The sequence below is a fragment of the Balaenoptera acutorostrata genome, chromosome 10 (genome assembly GCF_949987535.1).
Source record: "Balaenoptera acutorostrata chromosome 10, mBalAcu1.1, whole genome shotgun sequence".
NCBI classification, from domain to species: domain Eukaryota; kingdom Metazoa; phylum Chordata; class Mammalia; order Artiodactyla; family Balaenopteridae; genus Balaenoptera; species Balaenoptera acutorostrata.
Genome location: NC_080073.1, coordinates 5,734,754 through 5,756,406, shown reverse-complemented (window position 1 = coordinate 5,756,406; position 21,653 = coordinate 5,734,754). Strand labels below are relative to the sequence as shown.

The following is a 21,653-nucleotide window of genomic DNA, read 5'->3' as shown; positions in this document are numbered from 1 at the left end:
AGGCTCTGGGTTTGCAGAAGGGAACAGCACAACGCGGCAGGGAAGCCGTTGAGGTTGGGATTCTACCCCTGATGTGCTGCAAACTTGCTGTGTGATTTTTGGGCTCCTCTCTGAGTCTCTGTTGCCTCCCCTGTGGGATGCGGGATACAATCCAATCATCTCCAGGCCTTTTCCATCTCAGGCTTACGGAACACTGGTGTTCCAGGGGCAAAATGAGGTGTTCCCACACCAATAGTATTAACAATGCCTGGTGTTTATTAAGCTTCCTACTATGGGGCAGGTGCTGGGCCGGGGGCTTTACAGACACTAATGCTAATCTTGAGAATAATCCTGCCAAGTAGGTATCGTCTCCAGTTTAGAAGAGGAAGCAGGTTCCAAGAGATTGACTAACCTGTCCACCGTCCCACAGCTAATACTCTTAATTTGAACCCAGGTCTTTCTGACTGCAAGGTCTCCCAAATATAATTATTTTTTTCCTTTTTGATTTGCTAAAAAAAAAAAAAAAAAAAAAAAAAGCTAATGACTAGTACATGGTCAATTTTAAGTTTTTCTCCCAGTATTTTTCTTTGATGACTACTATCAAATAGTAGCAGAACACCCAAACCTCTTGGAAAATGAGTACTGGAAATGAAATGAATGTCCTGGAGACTCTTGGAAACTGGATCCTGAGGAGACCCGTCTGCAGCCTCAGCAGCTCGTCTCCTTCCTGAACCAGTCTGCTTGAGGTGCATCAGTGTGCAAGTTTAATCAAGCAGAACATTTCTGACCCAGCTAGATGCTAAGTACGTCAACGTAGTCTCAGCTAAATCATGGTTCGTATGAGACATAGAAATGCAGGTGTTTCATCATCTTCTGCAAAGGAAGCTGACTTCCAGGTGCTCTGCGACCGAAAACAGGTTTGAGCACCCTGGTTCTGACTCCATGAAGGTGCAATTTACGGGCAGGAAAACTTCCTGGACGAACAGAGTGAGGGAGAGCTCTCTCAGCACCTTAGAAAACCCAGCCCTGCGAAGTGTCTGCTTCTCTTCCCTGGGAGTCAGAAGGTGTCCTTTCCCTTTAAATGTGCACCTGGAAAGTTTGCTATCAAAGCAGACTGACACAGGCAGGCCCTCCACCCTGCCAACAAGAGCAGTCACTGAGATCCAGGGTGGCTGTTGACTAGCTGGCGGGGTTAGCACGGATGGAGTAGCGGGACCACGGACAGAAGCGGAGCACTTGCCATGAAGGGACCACGCGCCACAGGCCCAGGGGGTGGAGCCCGCGATCTCCTGACTCCCACAGCTGCCCTCGGACCTCACCTCTCTCCCTTTGAGGCTCAGGCCACGAGCCAGAACACTCTTCTTCTTGCTGACCTCCGACATTCGCTGCAGGCCTTGGAGCCCTGCTCACCAGCGCCCCCAGGGTCACATTCCCTGCTGCTGTCCTGGCGATTTCTGACATCTACGTGCACAACTCGCCCTTCAACTATGTTTCTCAGGACAGCATTGCTGTTTCAGGAAGGTGGCCAGGGTCTAATCGTTCTGCAGTCCCATCTCCACTATGTCAACTGCTACAAATTTTAAGAGACGTGTGTGCTGAGAAGTCTTAAAATAAAGTCAAGCCAGCGTGCTGGTGCAGGAATCTTAGTACAGATCCAGACTTTTACTGAACTCCTACTGAAAGCGAGGTGTTACGATGCATATTATCCCACTGGATCCTAAAGGTAAGCATTTGAACTTTTACTTTTGTATTTATAGTTAATCTAGCTCTAAAAAGGGTTTGGGCATCTCTAAAAAAGCAGTTGCGGTGCTACTATGTGATGTCAGGATTAATATCACTACAGTTTTACAGATTAAAAAAAAAACCCTGACGGGACTTCCCTGGTGGTCCAGTGGGTAGGACTCTGCACTCCCAAGGCAGGGGGCCCAGGTTCGATCCTTGGTAGGGGAACTAGATCCCGCATGCCACAACTAAGAGTCCGCATGCCGCAACTAAGAATCCGAATGCCACAACTAAATATCCCGCATGCAGCAATTAAGTCCCGACACAGCCAAATTAATTAATTAATTAAGCAATCAATTAATTAAAAAAAAACAAACCCTGAGACTTAGAATAAATGTTGTCCCCAAGGCTACATAGTAATTGGTATAATGGAAACTTGAACTTAAATCTAAGAGGTATAGTGAGAAGAACAGAGTGCAAAATGGGAATATTAACATCCACCTGGCAGGGTTATTGTAGGAAAATGATACAATTTACGTGAAGGGGAGGAGAGCAGCAGCAATGTTGCCTTCCTTCCCCTCCATCTTCAGGTTCTGAGCTCTGTCTGTTATACCACTCTGCCTCCTCATCACCGCAGGCCATCAGAGAGGATATTATACATCAGCTCTACAGTGGATAAAATACTACCACAGTCATTTAATTTGAGCTTCATGCCAACCCTTGCAAAGTAGGCATTATCCCCATTTTCCAGACGAGGAAACCCAACTTTTTAGAGGATGAATGACCTCCTGGGGCCTCTCAGCTGACAAGCAGCAGGGTTGGGATTTGAACCCCAGTCTAACGACCCCCAGAGGTCACACCTTTCCCGTTAAACCACGCACTTTCTGAGTCGATAATTAAGCTTCTAACAGCAATAAGCATAGAAGGAATATGTATTTCCTTTAGATAAATTAATAGTATGTGGAAATATCATTTGGGAATTGGAAAGTAGAAACGCTTTCTCTTCTGTTCTGTGAGTAAAAAGGAAAGAGAAACTGAGAAGTGTTCCCTACATAGTCGTATGTACGTATGTAATCGAGTAAAATAATCATGTAGTTTAAGGTTCACACGCAAACCTGATGGAAACATAAAAATATATATAAAAATAAAGCGTAAAAATATTCTGATAGAAACATCATAAAATATGCTTATTGCATATTTTACAAATAAATGTATTTTACATTTATAAATGAGTTAAACATTTCTAAAACTTTCATTCTTTTGTTGGAAGAAAATCTGTTTCTTTTGTCTTGAATAAAGATATCTGGGAAACATGTTTGTTGTTCTAGTTAAATAAAATCACTGACAGCTCTACATTTGTGGTGGCTGTGGCTGTACTCTTAATAAAAATAATGAAAATATTACCCAAGCCCCTCCCTGACCTGCTGACTTGGAAATAGGTCACCTCCCAGTGAATTCACAGTTACGTGCTTCGATTAGCATTGGATTCTGGAAGAGCTCCAAAATTTGAAAAACAAACTGCTTTCAGCATCTGGTCCTCCCAAAAAGGAAACCTTAAAATTATCTTTGAGTTATGAAGGATGCATAATAAGGTTATGTTAAACAACTAGAGTATAGTTACAAAAGAAAAACTGAAATGGAATCTCCTATACCAGGGATGGAATCAAGTCTAAATAAATATTTAAATCACAATGTAAATGCATTTGATTAAAATTTTCAATCAAGGTTTTTGGACTAAAGCATACATTGGAACCTTACTCATTTGGTTTCAATTAACTTTTCAATATAAAAATATGTAATTGGCCAAGGAACAGGGTGTCAAAACCTCAGATCCCACAGGGCCAGGCAGGTAATATAAACCAGAGTTTGGAGAGATGAGTTCCCTCACCTGCAAAATGAGAATAATAAAAATATATGTCTCACAGCACTGTTATGAGGCTTAAGTTAGATAATGCCCGTGAAAAAGGATTCAGAGACATGTATATAGCTGTTAAGACTCTGCACAAAGAGTGGCCATTGTGTTTGTATAATCTGCTTTCTGTGAATGACATCACGATGTCCTAATAAGCTACTCTTTCTTTTACACACCCTCGACACACCCACAGTCTTTCTTCTTTCCCATCCGTGATGAAGCTGATAAAATGGCACAGGAACAACTAAAAGAGGGAAGTCAAACAAAGTGGGATGTTCCTGCTTCATCATTTTCCTCAACAAACTTTTGTGAGAGCTTCCATGGGCAAGGCATGGGTGACTAGAAGAAAGGAATAGAGTTCTTACCGGGCATCCCATGAAGAGAGAACAGTCTTCATCGCACTTCAGAAAGAAACCAAGGTACAGACTGTCCGAAAAGGTCCAGGGGAGCACTGCCCAGGGGAGACATCGTGGAAGCCACAATTTTAAACTGTTCAGTGGCACATGAAAACAAAAAAAGTAGGGACTTCCCTGGCGGTCCAGTGGTTAAGACTTCACCTTCCAATGTAGGGGGTGTGGGTTCAATCCCTGGTCGGGGAGCTAAGATCCCACATGCCTCATGGCCAAAAAACCAAAACAGAAAACAGAAGCAATATTGTAACAAATTCAATAAAGACTTTTAAAATGGTCCATATCAAAAAAAAAAAAAAAAAAAACTTAAAAAAGTAAAAAGGAACAGGTGAAATTAGTATTAATACTAGCATTAATGATATATTTAGCCAAGGTATCCAAAATATTATCATCTCAATATACAATCAATATTAAAAATTATTCATGAGCCATCCTACATTCTTTTTTTCATGCTAAGTCTTCGAAATCTGGCATAAATTCTACACTCACATCACATCTCACTTTGGAGCGGTCATATGTCAAGGGCTCTACGGCCACATGTCTAGTGGCCACCATGCTGGACTGCACAGGTCTGTGAGATCTTTGGAGAAAACGGCTAAAAAAAGTGTTAACATATAAACAGCCAATATTTGAATGTTTGTTCTATATTACAGGGGCTCTGAGGTGTTATAGCTGAAAAGATCTGGAAGAGAGTTGTTCCAGACAACTGAAAAGGAAAGAAACTGTTCTGAAAAGCGTTGTTGCCTTGGAACACAGACCCGGCTGCCGTGCTCCAATCTGGGAGTACTCCGCACGGCCACGCGGCCCCAGAGCTTCCCTGGAGGACCAGCGGAGGCCGCTATCGAAGCTGCATCCCAGCCCAGCTTCTCCCTCTGCCTGCCCTCGCTGCCCTCGCTTTCTTCCAGGGGCTGTTCCTCCTCCACTCCCTGATAAACCTCCTGCAGGCCGATCCCCTTCTCAGAGTCTGTTTCCCAGGGAACCCGCCTACGACTTACATCCTTAGTGCTACATCGTCCTTCTCGAGGGAAACGACTCTATCAACAGACTGAGACTTTTGCCTGCCATAGTTGCCCAAGGACATGGAGGTCTGTGGGCCTCTTGCAGGATGATTAGCTACATCTCTGCAGCAAACGAGGAAAATACGTCATCACTGCAAATCCCCTCTTAGAAGTCCCTCCAGTCTCAGGAATCGTACTTGCTTCTCTAATTTCTATAAGACATTGAGAAACTTGCCACTCAGTATGCGACTGTGGTAAGACTGGATGTCATCGGACATCACGATGGGCCCCCCGTTTCGGCACTGCTGCCTCACATGTGAGGCGTGTAGATACTCAAGTTGAAGGTCCCAGCAGCTCTTCTGAGAGCACCACCGGCTCTGGGGCAGGCTGAGGAGTCCTACTCTCCAGCAGAGGGCTGGAAGCAATGTACCCAGGCATTTCTCGGCATTGCACTGGAGGGCAGCCAAACGGAGTAGGACCTCCTCTGAGTTGTCCCTGCATCCTAAAGTCTAGCTTGGCTTAGAGATGAGAGGCAGCCCTGGTTTGAGACCCTAAAACTAAACTCTAAATTCTCAGGCAAAAAAATTAAAGTCCTACTTGCTGTTCCCTGTCAACTCCTTAACTCCCACCTCCCATTCCTCTGAGGCCATCTCAAGGGACTTCTCCATAAGACCTTTCTTCTGTTTATTTTTAAAAGTTTTATTGAGATATAATTCACATACCATACAATTCACTGTTTAATGCACTTAAACCACTGAACTTAAGTACAATTCAATGGTTTTTACTGTATTCACAGAGTTGTGCAACCATAACCACGATCAGTTTTAGAACATTTTCAATAACCCAAAAAGAAACCCCTCATCTCTTAGCTGTCATTCCCAAGCCCCCTCGATGACCCACCTCCGGCCTCAGGTAACCACTCACCTACTTTCTCTATACATTTGTCTATTCTGGGTATTCAACAGACACTGAGTCATACAATATGGGGTCTTTTGCGTGTGGCTTCTTCCCCTGAGCATAATGTGCTCAAGGTGCATCCACGTTGCAGCATGTGTCAGCACTTCATTCTTTCCTACTGCTGAATAATATTCCATTGTAAGGGATATACCACATTTTCTTTATCCACTCATCATGATGGACACTGGGATGGTTCCACTTCTTGGCTATTGTGGATCACGGTGCTGTGAGTATTTACATACACATTTTTGTTTGGGCATCTGTTTCCATTTCTCTTGGGTGCGTAGCTTAAAGTGGGGTTGTTGGATGATGTGGTAACTGTTTCACCATTTGAGGAAGTGCCAGATGGTTTTCCACAGCAGCTGCGCCCTCAGTTCCCACAATCAGTGGCTGAGGGTTCTGATTCTCCACATCTTCACCAATGCTTGCCATTTTCTTTTTTTTTGATTTGGGCCACCCTAGTGGGTGTAAAGTGGTAGCTCATTGTGGTTTGATTTGCATTTTCCTGATGACTAATGATGTCGAGCATCTTTTCATGTGCTTATTGGCTGTTTATCTTCTTTGGAAAAATGTCTATTCAGATCCTTTGCCCATTTTAAAATATGGCTGTCTTCTTCTTATTGAATTAAATAGTTCTTTATATATCCTAGGTACAAGGACCTTCTCCAATATATGATTTGCAAATATTTTCTCCCATTCTGTGGGTTGTCTTTTCACTTTCTTGATGGTGTCCGTTGAAGCACAAAAGTTTAAAATTTTGATGATGTCTAGTATATTTTTTTCTTTTGTTGCTTGCGCTTTTGGTGTTATGTCTAAGAAACCATTGACTAATTCAAGGTTATGCTTTACTCATGTTTTCTTCTAAGAGTTATATATTTTTAGCTGTTACGCTTAGGCTTTGATCCATTTGAGTTAATTTTGGTATGGTGTGAGGTAAGGGTTTAGCTTTTTTGACCCTCCCAATTGAATGTGACCTTTCCCACTTTGTCAGTCAGGATAGGCTAGGTTATATTGCAGTAACAAGTATTTCCCAAATCTCAGAGGCTACAACCACAAATGTTTGTTTTCCACTCATGCTAAGAGTGCATCGTGGGTCAGCTGTGGCTCTGCTCCACGTTTTCTTCACTCTGTGACCGAGACTGTTGGTGTTGCCTCTCCCTGGAACACTGCCAGTCCTATGGCAGGGGGAAACAAGACAGGATAGACTCTGGGCTGACTCCTTTTCTGTCCAGAAGTGACATGTGTCTCTTCCATTCTCACTTCATTGGCCAAAACAAGTCATAAGGCTAAATCTGATGTCTATGGGGGAAGAAAATTAATCCTCCCATAGGGCAGGCACTCCAAGGAGGAAACACTGATCATTCATGGGAACAGGAATACAATTGAACACTTCCTCACTATCCCCTGTATGACTTGATGCCTTGTTCTCCTGGTTTTCCTTCCGAACTCAGCATGCCAGGACCTGAATTTATCACTGTCCTCATGCCACCCCAAAATCTGCTCCTCCTCCTCCTGAACCCCCGACTTGGGAAACAGCACCCCATTCTCCTGGTTGCCCCAGCCAGAACCTTGACACCACCTTCTCCATATTCAACCATCAAGCTGTACTGAGTCTGCTTCCTAAACATCAGTTGAAGTTGTCTCTCTGGGTCTGTTCTTGGTGACTGTGCCCTAGACCACCATTGTCTCTCCACTGGACGATCGGAGTCCTGTCCCTTCAGATCCGTTCTCCATGCTGAGGCCATAATCATTTCCATAAAATGAAAATCGCTTTCCACTCTCCAGCTCAAAATCCCTGCTGGCTCTTCATTGCTCTGGGGATAATGATTAATACACTAACAGGCCTTGTAAGATCTTTCATGATCTGGCTTCAGTCATCTCTCCAGCCTCACTTCTGTACGGAATCAGCCTGACATTTTATTGCTCTTGAGCTAACTTTAGTTCCCAAATGCATGGTGATGACTTCACTCAGGGCTTTTATCCCCATGTGTGCGATACTGTTCCTCCTCTTCTGGGTAAATCGTACTTGTTCTTAAAGTAATACGCTGGGCATCACTTGCTCCTTCCTTCAGACTAGGCGATCACTAAGTGATGGGAAGATGGTTTAGCTAAGAGGCTAAAAGGGAGGGCTCTGGAACCCGACACCCCAGTTTTGAATCCTGGCTGTCATCTACGAGCTGTGAAACAGTGTGCAGGGTATAGCTTCCCCGGGCCTCCATTTCCTCAGGCATAAAATAGGGGATAATAAGAGTCCCTATTACATAAGGCTGTGGGGAGGATTAAATGAATAAACACAGAGAGAATGCTGAGAATAGCGCCTGACACACTGGGAGGACTCAAACAATACTTGCCTTTACTTTTATGTATCTTCATAGCAGCCTATAGTGACCCCTATAATTCAGCATTTATCAGACAAACATAATTCACAATTTACTGACCTGACTACTTTTCTGCATTGTAAGATCCTTAGAGTTGGGTTGACATGTAGTTAGCATTTATTAAACATTTGTTAAGTACTAAGTCAATTAATTCATGAACTTCTCTTCATGGCATTGATCCCTTCTCATCTTGTATTATGATATGAGGACGAACTCTGTCCTCCCTACTTGCTAATCTTACGGAGGGTGGGATTCCATCTCCCCTCAGCCCCACATCGCTAAGCAACATTGAATTACTATCAGTTGAATTCAATTCTCTTGAGAGCCTTTAGCCTTTTCCTGTTTTTCCACCTGCTACAGTCCCTGATGTATAATACTTCCATGTAACCCATGGTAACCTGGAATTCCAGGGAAAGACTTTATCTGTAGCCCAAACATTATAGTTGGTCAGTCATATAGGAAGGGGTTGAGGATAATGAAACTCAAGTTAGAGTTAGGAGTTACATTTAGGTGGGGTGTCCTGTAATTTTTGAAAAGAATATGAGCCTAGAGATTTTGTTCTTCTTGATCTCCTAAAAGCTACTGAAACCCCAGGTGCTGTTATAATTGACCTACCTGCTGGGTGGGTAGAAGAGCAGGCTGAAGTGAAAGGGGGATTAAGTGGGATGTAAAAGCTGCAGGTTTTAGCCCAGGCTGTCAACAAATACATGTGGCCTTGGAAGCTGCAACCTGTCTGGGACCTCCTCATCCCACCTGGACAGTGAGGGAGGGTAAACGGTCTCTAGGCTCCCCAGCGACTCTGACGTTTCATGCATCGTCTCTCCAGAAGGAGCTCATTCTAGGAAGGAATGTTTTTGTCATTCCACTTGGTCTCAGAAGAAATAGAAATAGTGTAGGAGAAACTAAACCAGACGACTTTAGTCCCATGGCTAGTGATGCCTGAAAATAATCACAGGAGAGATCATCTGGATGAACTTGGAGAGAATTACCCACCTCTTGCAGGCAAGGCCCAAAGTGGGGTGTGATGCTGAACAGCAAGTGGACTTCTGAGTCGGACAGACCCGAATGCAAACCCCAGCCTTGCCACGTACTAGCTGCGGGGTGGTGGGCCCGCTATGGAACCTCTTTAACCCTGAGTTTCCTTGGTTGTAAACAAAAAAACCCAGGAATCACATGGATGCTGTTGAAGCAGGGTAAGGATTAAAGGAAGCAGTTTATGTATGACCCCTGGTGTTCACAGGCCTTTGGTAAATGTTGGGTCATTTCCCTGTTCCGTTCCATCCTCCATTAATTTAAAGGACTTGCACACTCACTGGTACCTGTGCCACTGGACCCACTTGCTCCTCAGCACAGGTTGGCAGTGGGCATTTTCCTGGGTTAGATGAGCTCGGGAACATTTTGGTCAGGACCAGACAGAGTGCCTGGGTCGACAAGCATCTTCTCTTAGTCAGATAGAGTGAGACTGATCAAATTCACACTCCTGCTTCTTTCTGGTCACTGAGGGTGTTCCGGTAGTTAGGGGACCACCAGCTCCGGGGGTCCTGGAGGGCAGGGCTCAGAGGGGAGACACAGGGCCACACAGTACCTCAGTGGAGCAGGAATCCACGATTCAGCTGGAGTCGCAACCCAGGACTGTGGCCATGGAGACACCTTAGGAACGACAGGACTACCTCTTACTTGTAAGGAGTTCTGCTCACGTGACAGAGTACAGAAGGCCTCTCAGCACGCGGCTCTCCCGACGCTTGCCTGGGGATCGTGTGGGCGCACGCAGTGTGCAGAGGCAGCTCTCCAGTGCCGCACTGCCCTGTACTTGTGCCCTTGCCATTTTTTCTCCCATCCCCCAAAGACCGCTCCTCCTGCAACCACATGAGCAAGCTCAGCCATTGCCTCCCTCAGGTAGGCCCAATGTCTCCCGGCTGGTCTGGGGCAGAGTTCACCTGGGATTTGCTAATGAGTCTTGGGTCACCAAGTCCCAAACGTTTTCCGAGGTTGCCCGGCTGAGAAAGAGACATGTTATAACCGGAAGCCATGACTCAATTCTAGGGGACACTGCTTTGGGAATCAGGCTTTGCATTAGACAGTTGTGAATTCTCAAAGAGTGTTTCAAGGAATTCTAGCCAGATATCAGGGAGATTTCTTTATTTAGGCTTTATTTAGTCAACTAGTCATTTTTATAGGGCAGAGAGTAAAAGCTTCCCCAAAAGTCAAGTATTAGTCAAATGGAAGCAACATGAATGATAACAGCTACCGTTGACCGTGTACCTTCTGTGTGCCCAGCTGTGGATAAGCACAGTGGTTACGGGCACTGAGACTGGATTCAGACTATTCAAATGTGTGTGTGGATCTTGGCTCTACCGCTTAACTAGCTGTGTGACTTTGGGTAAATTATTTAACCTCTCTGAGCCTCAGTTTCCTCATTTGTAGGATAGTAATAGTACCAACCTTATAGGGTTGCCGTGAGGGTAAATGAGTTAATGCAAGAAACAGTCCTTAGCACAGTAAGCATTATCAAATTCTCACTACTCAACATACAAAACTTGGAACCATGTTCAACAGTGAAAGTTAATAAAAGACTAGAACGACCCAATACAGACAGGACCACTAAGGATGCAGGTCCTGCAGGAAGGAAGATTGGGTCACCCCAGTAGGACAGTAGAAACACGGAACGGGTGATGAAAGATGCTGGACGTGTCTGCTGTGACACCCTGACCAGTTCAGGAAAATGAGGTGGTGTGTTTTCTTCCTTGCTTGATAATGTGTAGTACACACACTCACTGACCGGCTCGTATGTATTTTTAACCCCCTTTATTCTCCTCTATTATTTTCTGTAAGAAGCGGTGGTGAACTTCACAGGTTAGTTTCTAGGTTACACGACAGTCAGGTGACACTGTGATTGCAAGAGGAATGAGCATCACCCAGAGACAGATATAATGTTCTTTTCCACCAGAAAGCAAGAGCATTTTCTTTTGTACCAAGGATAGTGCCTGGTGTCGGTGGAGCTGGGGGTGCTGCTGTTACCGTGGGAAGGTCACATGTGGATTAAATGGTGTGCACGGATGCCCTGTCACTGGAGTGGACGTGGCAGTTTTTACCTGCTAGGACCCAGACACACGCCTATTCTTTGCACTCCACTCTGGAATGTAAACTACCTTTCTCAGGCTTTCTTACCTGGTGACTTTCTATCAGGTTTTGCCAGTTGGAGACGGTGGCAGGAGGTTGGAGGGTGAGGGAAGAGCGAAGTTCCCGGGTTTGCCTCCAACATTCGTGGTCCCCTGTGGCCTCTGGGCAGCGGTGGGACCGCTTTAGCAGCTCCCGCAGTGGCAGGGGCATTGGGCCAATTATCTAATGCTGCATAACAAGCCTCCCCCAAACTTAGTAACTTTTAACAATAATCATTTTGTGATTCCCCCTCAGAGTTCTGGGAGTTTGACTGGTGGTCCCGGCTTGGGGTCTCACGCTTGGTCGCGGTCACACACTCACTTGTCTGGCGGCTGGTGCTGTTGGCCAGAGCAGTTATACGTCCTCTCCGTGTGGCGTGGGCTTCCTCACAACATGGCGGCTGGGCTCTAAGAGCGAGTGTCCTGAGAGGCGAGGGGAAGGTGTGCCACATTTTAGGACCTCATCTTGTAAGTCAGGGTATCTCACCCGCTGCATTCTATCTGTTAGAAACAAGTCACTGAGGCCAGCCCATATTCAGGGAAGGAGAATTAAGAGTCCACCTACTGATGGGAAGACGGCCAAAGAATTTGCAAACATATTTTGAAACCACCACAGGCAGCATCTGTGGATCACAGCAAGCAGGTCAGCTTGAAGATTGCAGCCCTGGGATGTTAGCCGCTTGCTGATCCTTGGGAGTCATCCCTTCCTCCTTCTCTCTTTTGTAACTAATTCCCTTGATAAACTCCCCTCTGTTTGATATACCCAGGACTGTTTCTCTTTTCCTGACGGATATATGCAGGCTATCCCTAGCTATCCAAACTCACTATCTGAATTGAATAGTAGAGTGACTTGTAGAAACATGAACTATTATCATGTGCCAAGAACCATGCTAGGTGCTGAACATATGTTTCCTCATTTAATTCTAATACCAGCCCTGCCAGAGAGGTATGAGTGTACCTACCTCACCGCACAGAAACTGAAGCGCAGAAAGGTTAAATAACTTGCCCAAGAATATGGCTGGAAGGAAGTCTGACTCTCAAGTACATTTATTTTTTGGGTCTTCTGGAGTTCGAGAAGAGCTACTTCCTGCCATAGAATTCCTTTTTCCTCAGAGGAAGTCTCAGCCCTCATCCTTATATACCTGTTTGATGACTCCCAACTTAGATATCTATGCTTCAAAATGCATTGAGGAAAAGGAAGATAAGAATACATCTAGGAGAAGTGGAACACAAAGACTCAAGCATTCATCAATTATGAAAGCTATGGGGTGTGTAGGAAAAGGCACCAGACCAGGGAGTCTGCAGGCCTGCGTCAAGCCTCAGCCACGATGCTCATGTGCATTCTGATCCTCGGTTGTCATTTTCTCTCTTGGGGCCTCAGGTATTCCCACACTGGAAAATGACCCTGATATTCTGTGCTCTTCTGAGTATTCACTGTCTAAACTAGTTGGGGACATAAAAGGCTATATTAGATACAGGGGGGACAAGTTAAAGTTAAAATAAAGCCAGCTTATAGGGCTTTTAAAAATTTTTTTATTTTATTATTTTTTAATACAACAGGTTCTTATTAGTTATCTATTTTATACATATTACTGTATATGTCAATCCCAAACTCCCAATTCATCCCACCCCCCCCAGGCCCCCACCCCTGCTTTCCCCCCTTAGTGTCCATAAGTTTGTTCTCTACATCTGTACCTCTATTACTGCCTTGCAAACCAGTTCATCTGTATCATTTTTCTAGATTCCACATATATGCATTAATATACGATATTTGTTTTTCTATTTCTGACTTACTTCACTCTGTATGACAGTCTCTAGGTCCAGCCACGTCTCTACAAATGACCCAATTTCATTCCTTTTTATGGCTGGTAATATTCCACTGTATATATGTACCACATCTTCTTCATCCATTCGTCTGTTGATGGGTATTTAGCTTGCTTCCATGACCTGGCTATTGTAAATAGTGCTGCAATGAACATTGGGGTGCATGTGTCTTTTTGACTTATGGTATTCTCTGGGTATATGCCCAGTAGTGGGATTGCTGGGTCATATAGTAATTTTATTTTTAGTTTTTTAAGGAAGCTCCATACTGTTCTCCATAGTGGTTATATCAATTTACATTCCCACCAACAGTACAAGAGGGTTCCCTTTTCTCCACACCCTCTCCAGCATTTGTTCTTTGTAGATTTTCTGATGATGGCCATCCTAACTGGTGTGAGGTGATACCTCGTAGTTTTGATTTGCATTTCTCTAATAATTAGTGATGTTGAGCAGTTTTCATGCGCCTCTTGGCCATCTGTATGTCTTCTTTGGAGAAATGTCTATTTAGGTCATCTGACCATTTTTTAATTGGGTTGTTTTTTTTAAATATTGAGTTGCATGAGCTGTTTATATATTTTGGAGATTAATCCTTTGTCTGTTGATTCATTTGCAAATATTTTCTCCCATTCTGAGGGTTGTCTTTTCGTCTTGTTTATAGTTTCCTTTGCTGTGCAGAAGCTTTTAAGTTTCATTAGGTCCCATTTGTTTATTTTTGTTTTTATTTCCATTACTCTAGGAGGTGGGTCAAGAAAGATCTTGCTGTGATTTATGTCAAACAGGGCTCTTCCTATGCTTTCCTCTAAGAGTTTTATAGTGTCCGGTCTTACATTTAGGTCTTTAATCCATTTTGAGTTTATTTTTGTGTATGGTGTTAGGGAGTGTTCTAATTTCATTCTTTTACATGTAGCTGTCCAGTTTTCCCAGCACCACTTATTGAACACACTGTCTTTTCTCCACTGTATATCCTTGCCTCCTTTGTCATAGATTAGTTGACCATAGGTGTGTGTGGGTTTATCTCTGGGCTTTGTATCCTGTTCCATTGATCTATATTTCTGTTTTTGTGCCAGTACCATATTGTCTTGATTACTGTAGCTTTGTAGTGTAGTCTGAAGTCAGGGAGTCTGATTCCTCCAGCTTCATTTTTTTCCCTCAAGACTGCTTTGGCTATTTGGGGTCTTTTGTGTCTCCATACAAATTTTAAGATTTTTTGTTCTAGTTCTGTAAAAAATGCCATTGGTAATTTGATAGGGATTGCATTGAATCTGTAGATTGCTTTGGGGAGTATAGTCATTTTCACAATATTGATTCTTCCAATCCAAGAACATGGTATATCTCTCCATCTGTTTGTGCCATCTTTGATTTCTTTCATAAGTGTCTTACAGTTTTCTGAGTACAGGTCTTTTACCTCCTTAGGTAGGTTTATTCCTGGATATTTTATTCTTTTTGTTGCAATGGTGAATGGGATTGTTTCCTTAATTTCTCTTTCTGATCTTTCATTGTTAGTGTATAGGAATGCAAGAGATTTATTTTATTTATTTATTTATTTTAAATACATTTATTTATTTAGTTTTGGCTGTGTTGGGTCTTCATTGCTGTGCGCAGTCTTTCTCTAGTTGTGGCGAGTGGGGGCTACTCTTTGTTGTGGTGCGCGTGCTTCTCATTGCGGTGGCTTCTCTTGTTGCAGAGCACGGGCTCTAGGCACGTGGGCTCAGTAGTTGTGGCTCGCGGGCTCTAGAGCGCAGTCTCAGTAGTTGTGGCACACGGGCTTAGTTTCTCCGTGGCATGTGGGATCTTCCCAGACCAGGGATCGAACCCATGTCCCCTGCATTGGCAGGCGGATTCTTAACCACTGCGCCACCAGGGAAGTCCCTAGGAATGCAAGACATTTCTGTGCATTAATTTTGTACCCTGCAACTTTACCAAATTCATTGATTAGCTCTAGTAGTTTTCTGGTGGCATCTTTAGGATTCTGTATGTATACTATCATGTCATCTGCAAACAGTGACAGTTTTACTTCTTCTTTTCCAATTTGTATTCCTTTTATTTCTTTTTCTTCTCTGATTGCCGTGGCTAGGACTTCCAAAACTATGTTGAATAAGAGTGATGAGAGTGGACATCCTTCTCTTGTTCCTGATCTTAGAGGAAATGCTTTCAGCTTTTCACCATTGAGAATGATGTTTGCTGTGGGTTTGTCATATATGGCCTTTATTATGTTGAGGTAGGTTCCCTCTATGCTCACTTTCTGGAGAGTTTTTATCATAAATGGGTGTTGAATTTTCTCAAAAGCTTTTTCTGCATCTATTGGGATGATCATATGGTTTTTATTCTTCAGTTTGTTAATATGGTGTATCACACTTATTGATTTGCGTATATTGAAGAATCCTTGCATCCCTGGGATAAATCCCACTTGATCATGGTGTATGACCCTTTTAATGTGTTGTTGGATTCTGTTTGCTAGTATTTTGTTGAGGATTTTTGCATCTATATTCATCAGTAATATTGGTCTGTAATTTTCTTTTTTCGTAGTATCTTTGTCTGGTTTTGGTATCAGGGTGATGGTGGCCTTGTAGAATGAGTTTGGGAGTGTTCCTTTCTCTGCAATTTGTTGGAAGAGTTTGAGAAGGATGGGTGTTAGTTAGCCCTTCTCTAAACGTTTGATGGAATTCACCTGTGAAGCCATCTGGTCCTGGACTTTTGTTTCTTGGAAGATTTTTTTTTTTTTTTTCTTGGAAGATTTTTAATCACAGTTTCAATTTCATTACTTGTGATTGGTCTGTTCAGATTTTCTATTTCTTCCTGGTTCAGTCTTGGAAGGTTATACAGGTTATACCTTTCTAAGAATTTGTCCATTTCTTCCAGGTTGTCCATTTTATTTGCATAGAGTTGCTTGTAGTAGAATCTTAGGATGCTTTGTATATCTGCGGTGTCCATTGTAACGTCTCCTTTTTCATTTCTGATTTTATTGATTTCAGTCCTCTCTTTTTCTTGATGAGTCTGGCTAAAGGTTTATCAATTTTGTATATCTTCTCAAAGAACCAGCTTTTAGTTTTATTGCTATTTGCTGTTTTTTTCTTTGTTTCTATTTCATTTATTTCTGCTCTGATCTTTATGATTTCTTTCCGTCTACTAACTTTGGGTTTTGTTTGTTCTTCTTTCTCTAGTTCCTTTAGGTGTAAGGTTAGATTGTTTATTTGAGATTTTTCTTTTTCTTGAGGTAGCACTGTAATGCTATAAACTTCCCTCTTAGAACTGCTTTTGCTGCATCCCACAGGTTTTGGATCATCATGTTTTCCTTGTCATTTGTCTTGAGGTATTTTTTGATTTCCTCTTAGATTTCTTCAGTGATCTCTTGGTTATTTAGTAGTGTATTGTTTAGCCTCCATGTATTTGTGTTTTTTACATTTTTTCCCCTGTAATTTATTTCTAATCTCATAGCATTGTGGTCAGAAAAGATGCCTGATATGATTTCAATTTCCTTAAATTTACTGAGGCTTGATTTGTGACCCAAGATGTGATCTTCCTGGAGAATGTTCCGTGTGCACTAGAGAAGTGTAATCTGCTGTTTTTGGATGGAATGTCCTATAAATATCAATTAAATCTATCTGGTCTATTGTGTCATTTAAAGCTTGTGTTTCCTTATTTATTTTCTGTCTGGATGACCTGTCCATTGGTGTAAGTGAGGTGTTAAAGTCCCCCACTATTATTGTGTTACTGTCGATTTCCTCTTTTATAGCTGTTAGCAGTTGCCTTAAGTATTGAGGTGCTCCTATGTTGGGTGCATATATATTTATAATTGTTATATCTTCTTCTTGGATCGATCCCTTCATCATTATGTAGTGTCCTTCCTTGTCTTTTGTAACATTGTTTATTTTAACATCTATTTTATCTGACAGGAGTATTGCTACTCCAGCTTTCTTTTGATTTCCATTTGCATGGAATATCTTTTTCCATCCCCTCACTTTCAGTCTGTATGTATCCCTAGGTGTGAAGTGGGTCTCTTGTAGACAGCATATATATGGGTCTTGTTTTTGTATCCATTCAGTGAGCCTGTGTCTTTTAGTTGGAGCATTTAATCCATTCACGTTTAAGGTAATTATTGATATGTATGTTCTTATTACCATTTTCTAATTGTTTTGAATTTGTTTGTGTAGGTCCTTTTCTTCTCTTGTGTTTCCCACTTAGAGAGGTTCCTTTAGCACTTGTTGTAGAGCTGGTTTGGTGGTGCTGAATTCTCTTAGCTTTTGCTTATCTGTAAAGCTTTTGATTTTTCCGTCAAATCTGAATGAGATCCTTGCCGGGTAGAGTAGTCTTGGTTGTAAGTTCTTCCCTTTCATCACTTTAAATATATCATGCCACTCCCTTCTGGCTTGTAGAGTTTCTGCTGAGAAATCAGCTGTTAACCTTATGGGAGTTCCCATGTATGTTATCTGTCATTCTTCCCTTGTTGCTTTTAATAATTTTTCTTTGTCAGTTTGATTACTATGTGTCTTGGTGTGTTTCTCCTTGGGTTTATCCTGCCTGGGACTCTCTGCATTTCCTGGACTTGGGTGGCTATTTCCTTTCCCATGTTAGGGAAGTTTTTGACTATAATTTCTTCAAATATTTTCTCAGGTCCTTTCTCTCTCTCTTCTCCTTCTGGGACCCCAATAATGAGAATGTTGGTGCATTCAATGCTGTCCCCGAGGTCTCTTAGGCTGTCTTCATTTCTTTTCGTTCTTTTTTCTTTATACTGTTCCATGGCAGTGAATTCCACCATTCTGTCTTCCAAGTCACTTATCCGTTCTTCTGCCTCAGTTATTCTGCTATTGATCCCTTCTAGTGTATTTTTCATTTCAGTTATTGTATTGTTTATATCTGTTTGTTTGTTCTTTAATTCTTCTAGGTGTTTGTTCTGTAATTCTTCCAGGTCTTTGTTAAACATTTCTTGCATCTTCTCGATCTTTGCCTCCATTCTTTTTCCGAGGTCCTGGATCGTCTTCACTATCATTATTCTGAATTCTTTTTCTGGAAGGTTTCCTATCTCCACTTCATTTAGTTGTTTTTCTGGGGTTTTATCTTGTTCCTTCATCTGGTACATAGTCCTCTGCCTTTTCATTCTGTCTCTCTGTGAACGTGGTTTTCATTCACAGGCTGCAGGATTCTAGTTCTTCTTGCTTTTGTGGTCTGCCCTCTGGTGGATGAGGCTATCTAAGAGGCTTGTGCAAGCTTCCTGATGGGAGGGACTGGTGGTGGCCAGAGCTCAGTAAAACTTTAATCCACTTGTCTGCTGATGGGTGGGGCTGCATTCCCTCCCTGTTGGTTGTTTGGCCTGAGGTGACTCAGCACTGGAGGCTACAGGCTCTTTGGTGGGGCTAATGGCAGAGTCGAGTCCGGGAGGGCTCATGCCAAGGAGTACTTCCCAGAGCTTCTGCTGCCAGTGTCCTTGTCCTCACGGTGAGACACAGCCACCCCCTGCCTCTGCAGGAGACCCTCCAACACTAGCTGGTAGGTTGGTTCAGACTCCTATGGTGTCACTGCTCCTTCCCCTGGGTCCCGATGCGCACACTACTTTGTGTGTGCCCTCCAAGAGGGGAGTCTCTGTTTCCCCCAGTCCTGGTGAAGTCCTGCAGTCAAATCCCGCTAGCCTTCAAAGTCTGATTCTCTAGGAATTCCTCCTCCCGTTGCCGGACCCCCAGGCTGGGAAGCCTGATGTGGGGCTCAGAACCTTCACTCCAGTGGGTGGACTTCTGTGGTATAAGTGTTCTCCAGTTTGTGAGTCACCACCCAGCGGTTACGGGATTTGATTTTATTGTGATTGCGCCCCTCCTACCATCTCACTGCGGTTCTCCTTTGTCTTTGGATGTGGGGTATCTTTTTTGGTGAGTTCCAGTGTCTTCCTGTAGATGACTGTTCAGCAGTTAGTTGTGATTCTGGTGCTCTCGCGAGAGGGAGTGAGCACACGTTCTTCTACTCCACCATCTTGAACCAATTTTGCAGCTTACAGGTCTTGAATAGGCTTGTTATGGATTGAATGTTTGTGTCCCCTCAGAATTCTCTCACCACCCCCACCCCCAATGTGATGATGCTCAGAGGTGGGGCCTTTGGCAGGTAACATGGTCATGAGGGTGGAACCCTCATGAATGGGATTAGTATCCTTATAAGAAGAAACATGAGACCTTGCTTTTGGTCTGCTGGCTCCACTGTGAGAGGAGACACTGGGAAAACAGGCCTCTGCAACTAGGAAGAAGCTCTCACCAGAAACCGGCCATATCAGCAACCCTGGTCTCAGACTTCCAGGCCCCAGAACTGTGAAATATCAATTTCTGCTGTTTATAAGCCAACCAATGTGTGGTATCTGTTATGGCAGCCCAAACTGACCAAGGCTGATGAGAAATACTTATTTTATCCCATAAGCTGTGGGGAATCATTTTAGCTTCTTGAGGAAGAACCTGACCCAACAAAACAAAAACACTTGCAGAAGAAAACAGTAACAAAAACAATAATAGAAAGTAATGACAGAAGTGACATTTACTGAATGCTACCAGGCAGTGTCCTAGTACATAGGACACTTGGCTTGCAGGACCTTCACTACAGCCCAAGGAGGTCTGTAGTGTTATTCCCTTTTCAGAGATGGTAAAACTGTTCAGAGACACTAAATAACTTGCCCAAAGTCACACAGCTAGTCAGTAGTGGAGTGAAGATTCAACCCAGTTTGGTCATATCTTAAGCCTGAGCTCTTTTGGGTTGGAATGAGCTGAACCCAAAGGCAGAAAAAATTGGTAGAAAACTATTGTTCAAATTTTCAAAAGAACCTAAGGGTCTGCCCTAGAGCACTGGGCAATGGAAACAGGGTGAGGTGGAGACAATCTGAGAAAAGAAAGACAAAGCCTGAGCTTGAACTGAAGAGACGATGCGCCGGGCGAGGGAACAGATGCTGCCTCCCCCCCATACCCCCATTTCCATCCGTCTGTCGGCTCCTCCTGCAGCCCATGAGCTGGAGGGGAGGCAGGCTCAGGTCCAAGCTCCTTGGCCTGGTTTCCCCTGGCCATTCCTGGTGCGGGGATGGGCAAGTTACCCATGAGGGCCCAGGAATCCAGACAGAGGCTTGCTGGGAACCGCTGGAGTTCCCTTGCTTTTCTAAGAGGGCTTCTGAAAGGAACTCCCTCTGTCTCCCCAGATGCAGATGGGGGTGCACACAGCCCTTGAGGCTGTTGTCAGGGGTCTCAGAGTTAAGAGGAGAGCTGGCCTTAGTGTGATGTCAACGTGGCAAAGGATGGAGAAAGGAGGGAAATTGGTCTGTTAACCCCCTGAATCAAACCAACTCTGAAGCCCACCAACCTCTGACTTCCCAGTTCTCCGAGCCAATGAGTGCTTTGTCATTTCCTGCCCCCCAAACACCCCTGTTACATGGGAAGGCGCTGCGCCGGTCTGTTGCAGGTTCCTCACTTGAGTCACCGCCACACACCCTCATGGAGAACAAGGAGAAATGTTAAACACCCAGAGCCAGGAAGATGCTGACTGGAGCTCTCACTGCAGAAAACCGAGTGAGCGGATGGAGCCGAGGCAGACAGAGCCAAACCTCCTGCCCTAGCACGGGGCTGCCGGTCCGCAGCACAGGCACCACCTCTTAGACCTCCGACCCTCGTGTGCCAAACAGACCACAGCCGAAGCTCTCAGGAAAGCAGGGCCCGGATGGTGCTGTGTGTAAAGAGGACTCTTCTCACGCTGAGTCCTCAAAGGTATTGGTTCCCCCCGGATAAATGTCTGACGCATACATTTCCAAAATCCAGTACGGTATCATGCACACCAAGATGTCTTCAAATTCAACCAAATAGGTCAGAGTAACAGACGCTGTTCTGTCAAAAAGGATCATTTTATTCAGCTACACATAACATAGATAAAAAAGCAAGCAAAATCAGGATGTTTTTCTCAGCCATCCTTTCCACATTTTATGCAGTTTTAGAGAACTATACATCACTGATTTCTTCAGGCCTAAAAGAGAAAAGAAGAGCGAGTAAGAACACTGAGGCTTACTGAGTGGATGCTCAGTGGAGGTCCTGTGGTATTCGGATCAGACTCATCCTTGCAGTAGAACAGCGATGGGCTGACTGGGGGTCCAGGAGACCCTGGGGGCCATCGTGATCAACGGGAGGGAAAAGACTGATTTCCGCATCTGATGAAGCAGTGATACGGATGCCAAAGGCACCCAAGCTTCTGCGGTAAGGGAGTCCTTTCAGATAGGAGCATGCTGCAACCTTTGAATTTAGCAGCTCTTTGAAAAAGGAGGAGAAAGGAAGGCAAAGACAAGACGCCGTATGTAAGTGAGCGTCCTTGGCCCC

The 21,653-nt window shown here is 43.8% G+C and overlaps 1 protein-coding gene across 1 annotated transcript in view; it reads right to left on the bottom strand.

Moving 5' to 3' along the window:
- Positions 1–21,168: 21,168 nt before the first annotated feature.
- The window catches only part of TAMM41 (TAM41 mitochondrial translocator assembly and maintenance homolog), a 56,668-nt gene continuing 56,183 nt past the window's right edge, over positions 21,169–21,653 (bottom strand). Inside the window, exon 8 of the mRNA XM_007192587.3 lies at positions 21,169–21,306. Coding sequence (XP_007192649.1) covers positions 21,230–21,306 — 77 coding nt within the window. The 3' untranslated portion in view covers positions 21,169–21,229. The remainder of the gene's footprint in view (positions 21,307–21,653) is intronic.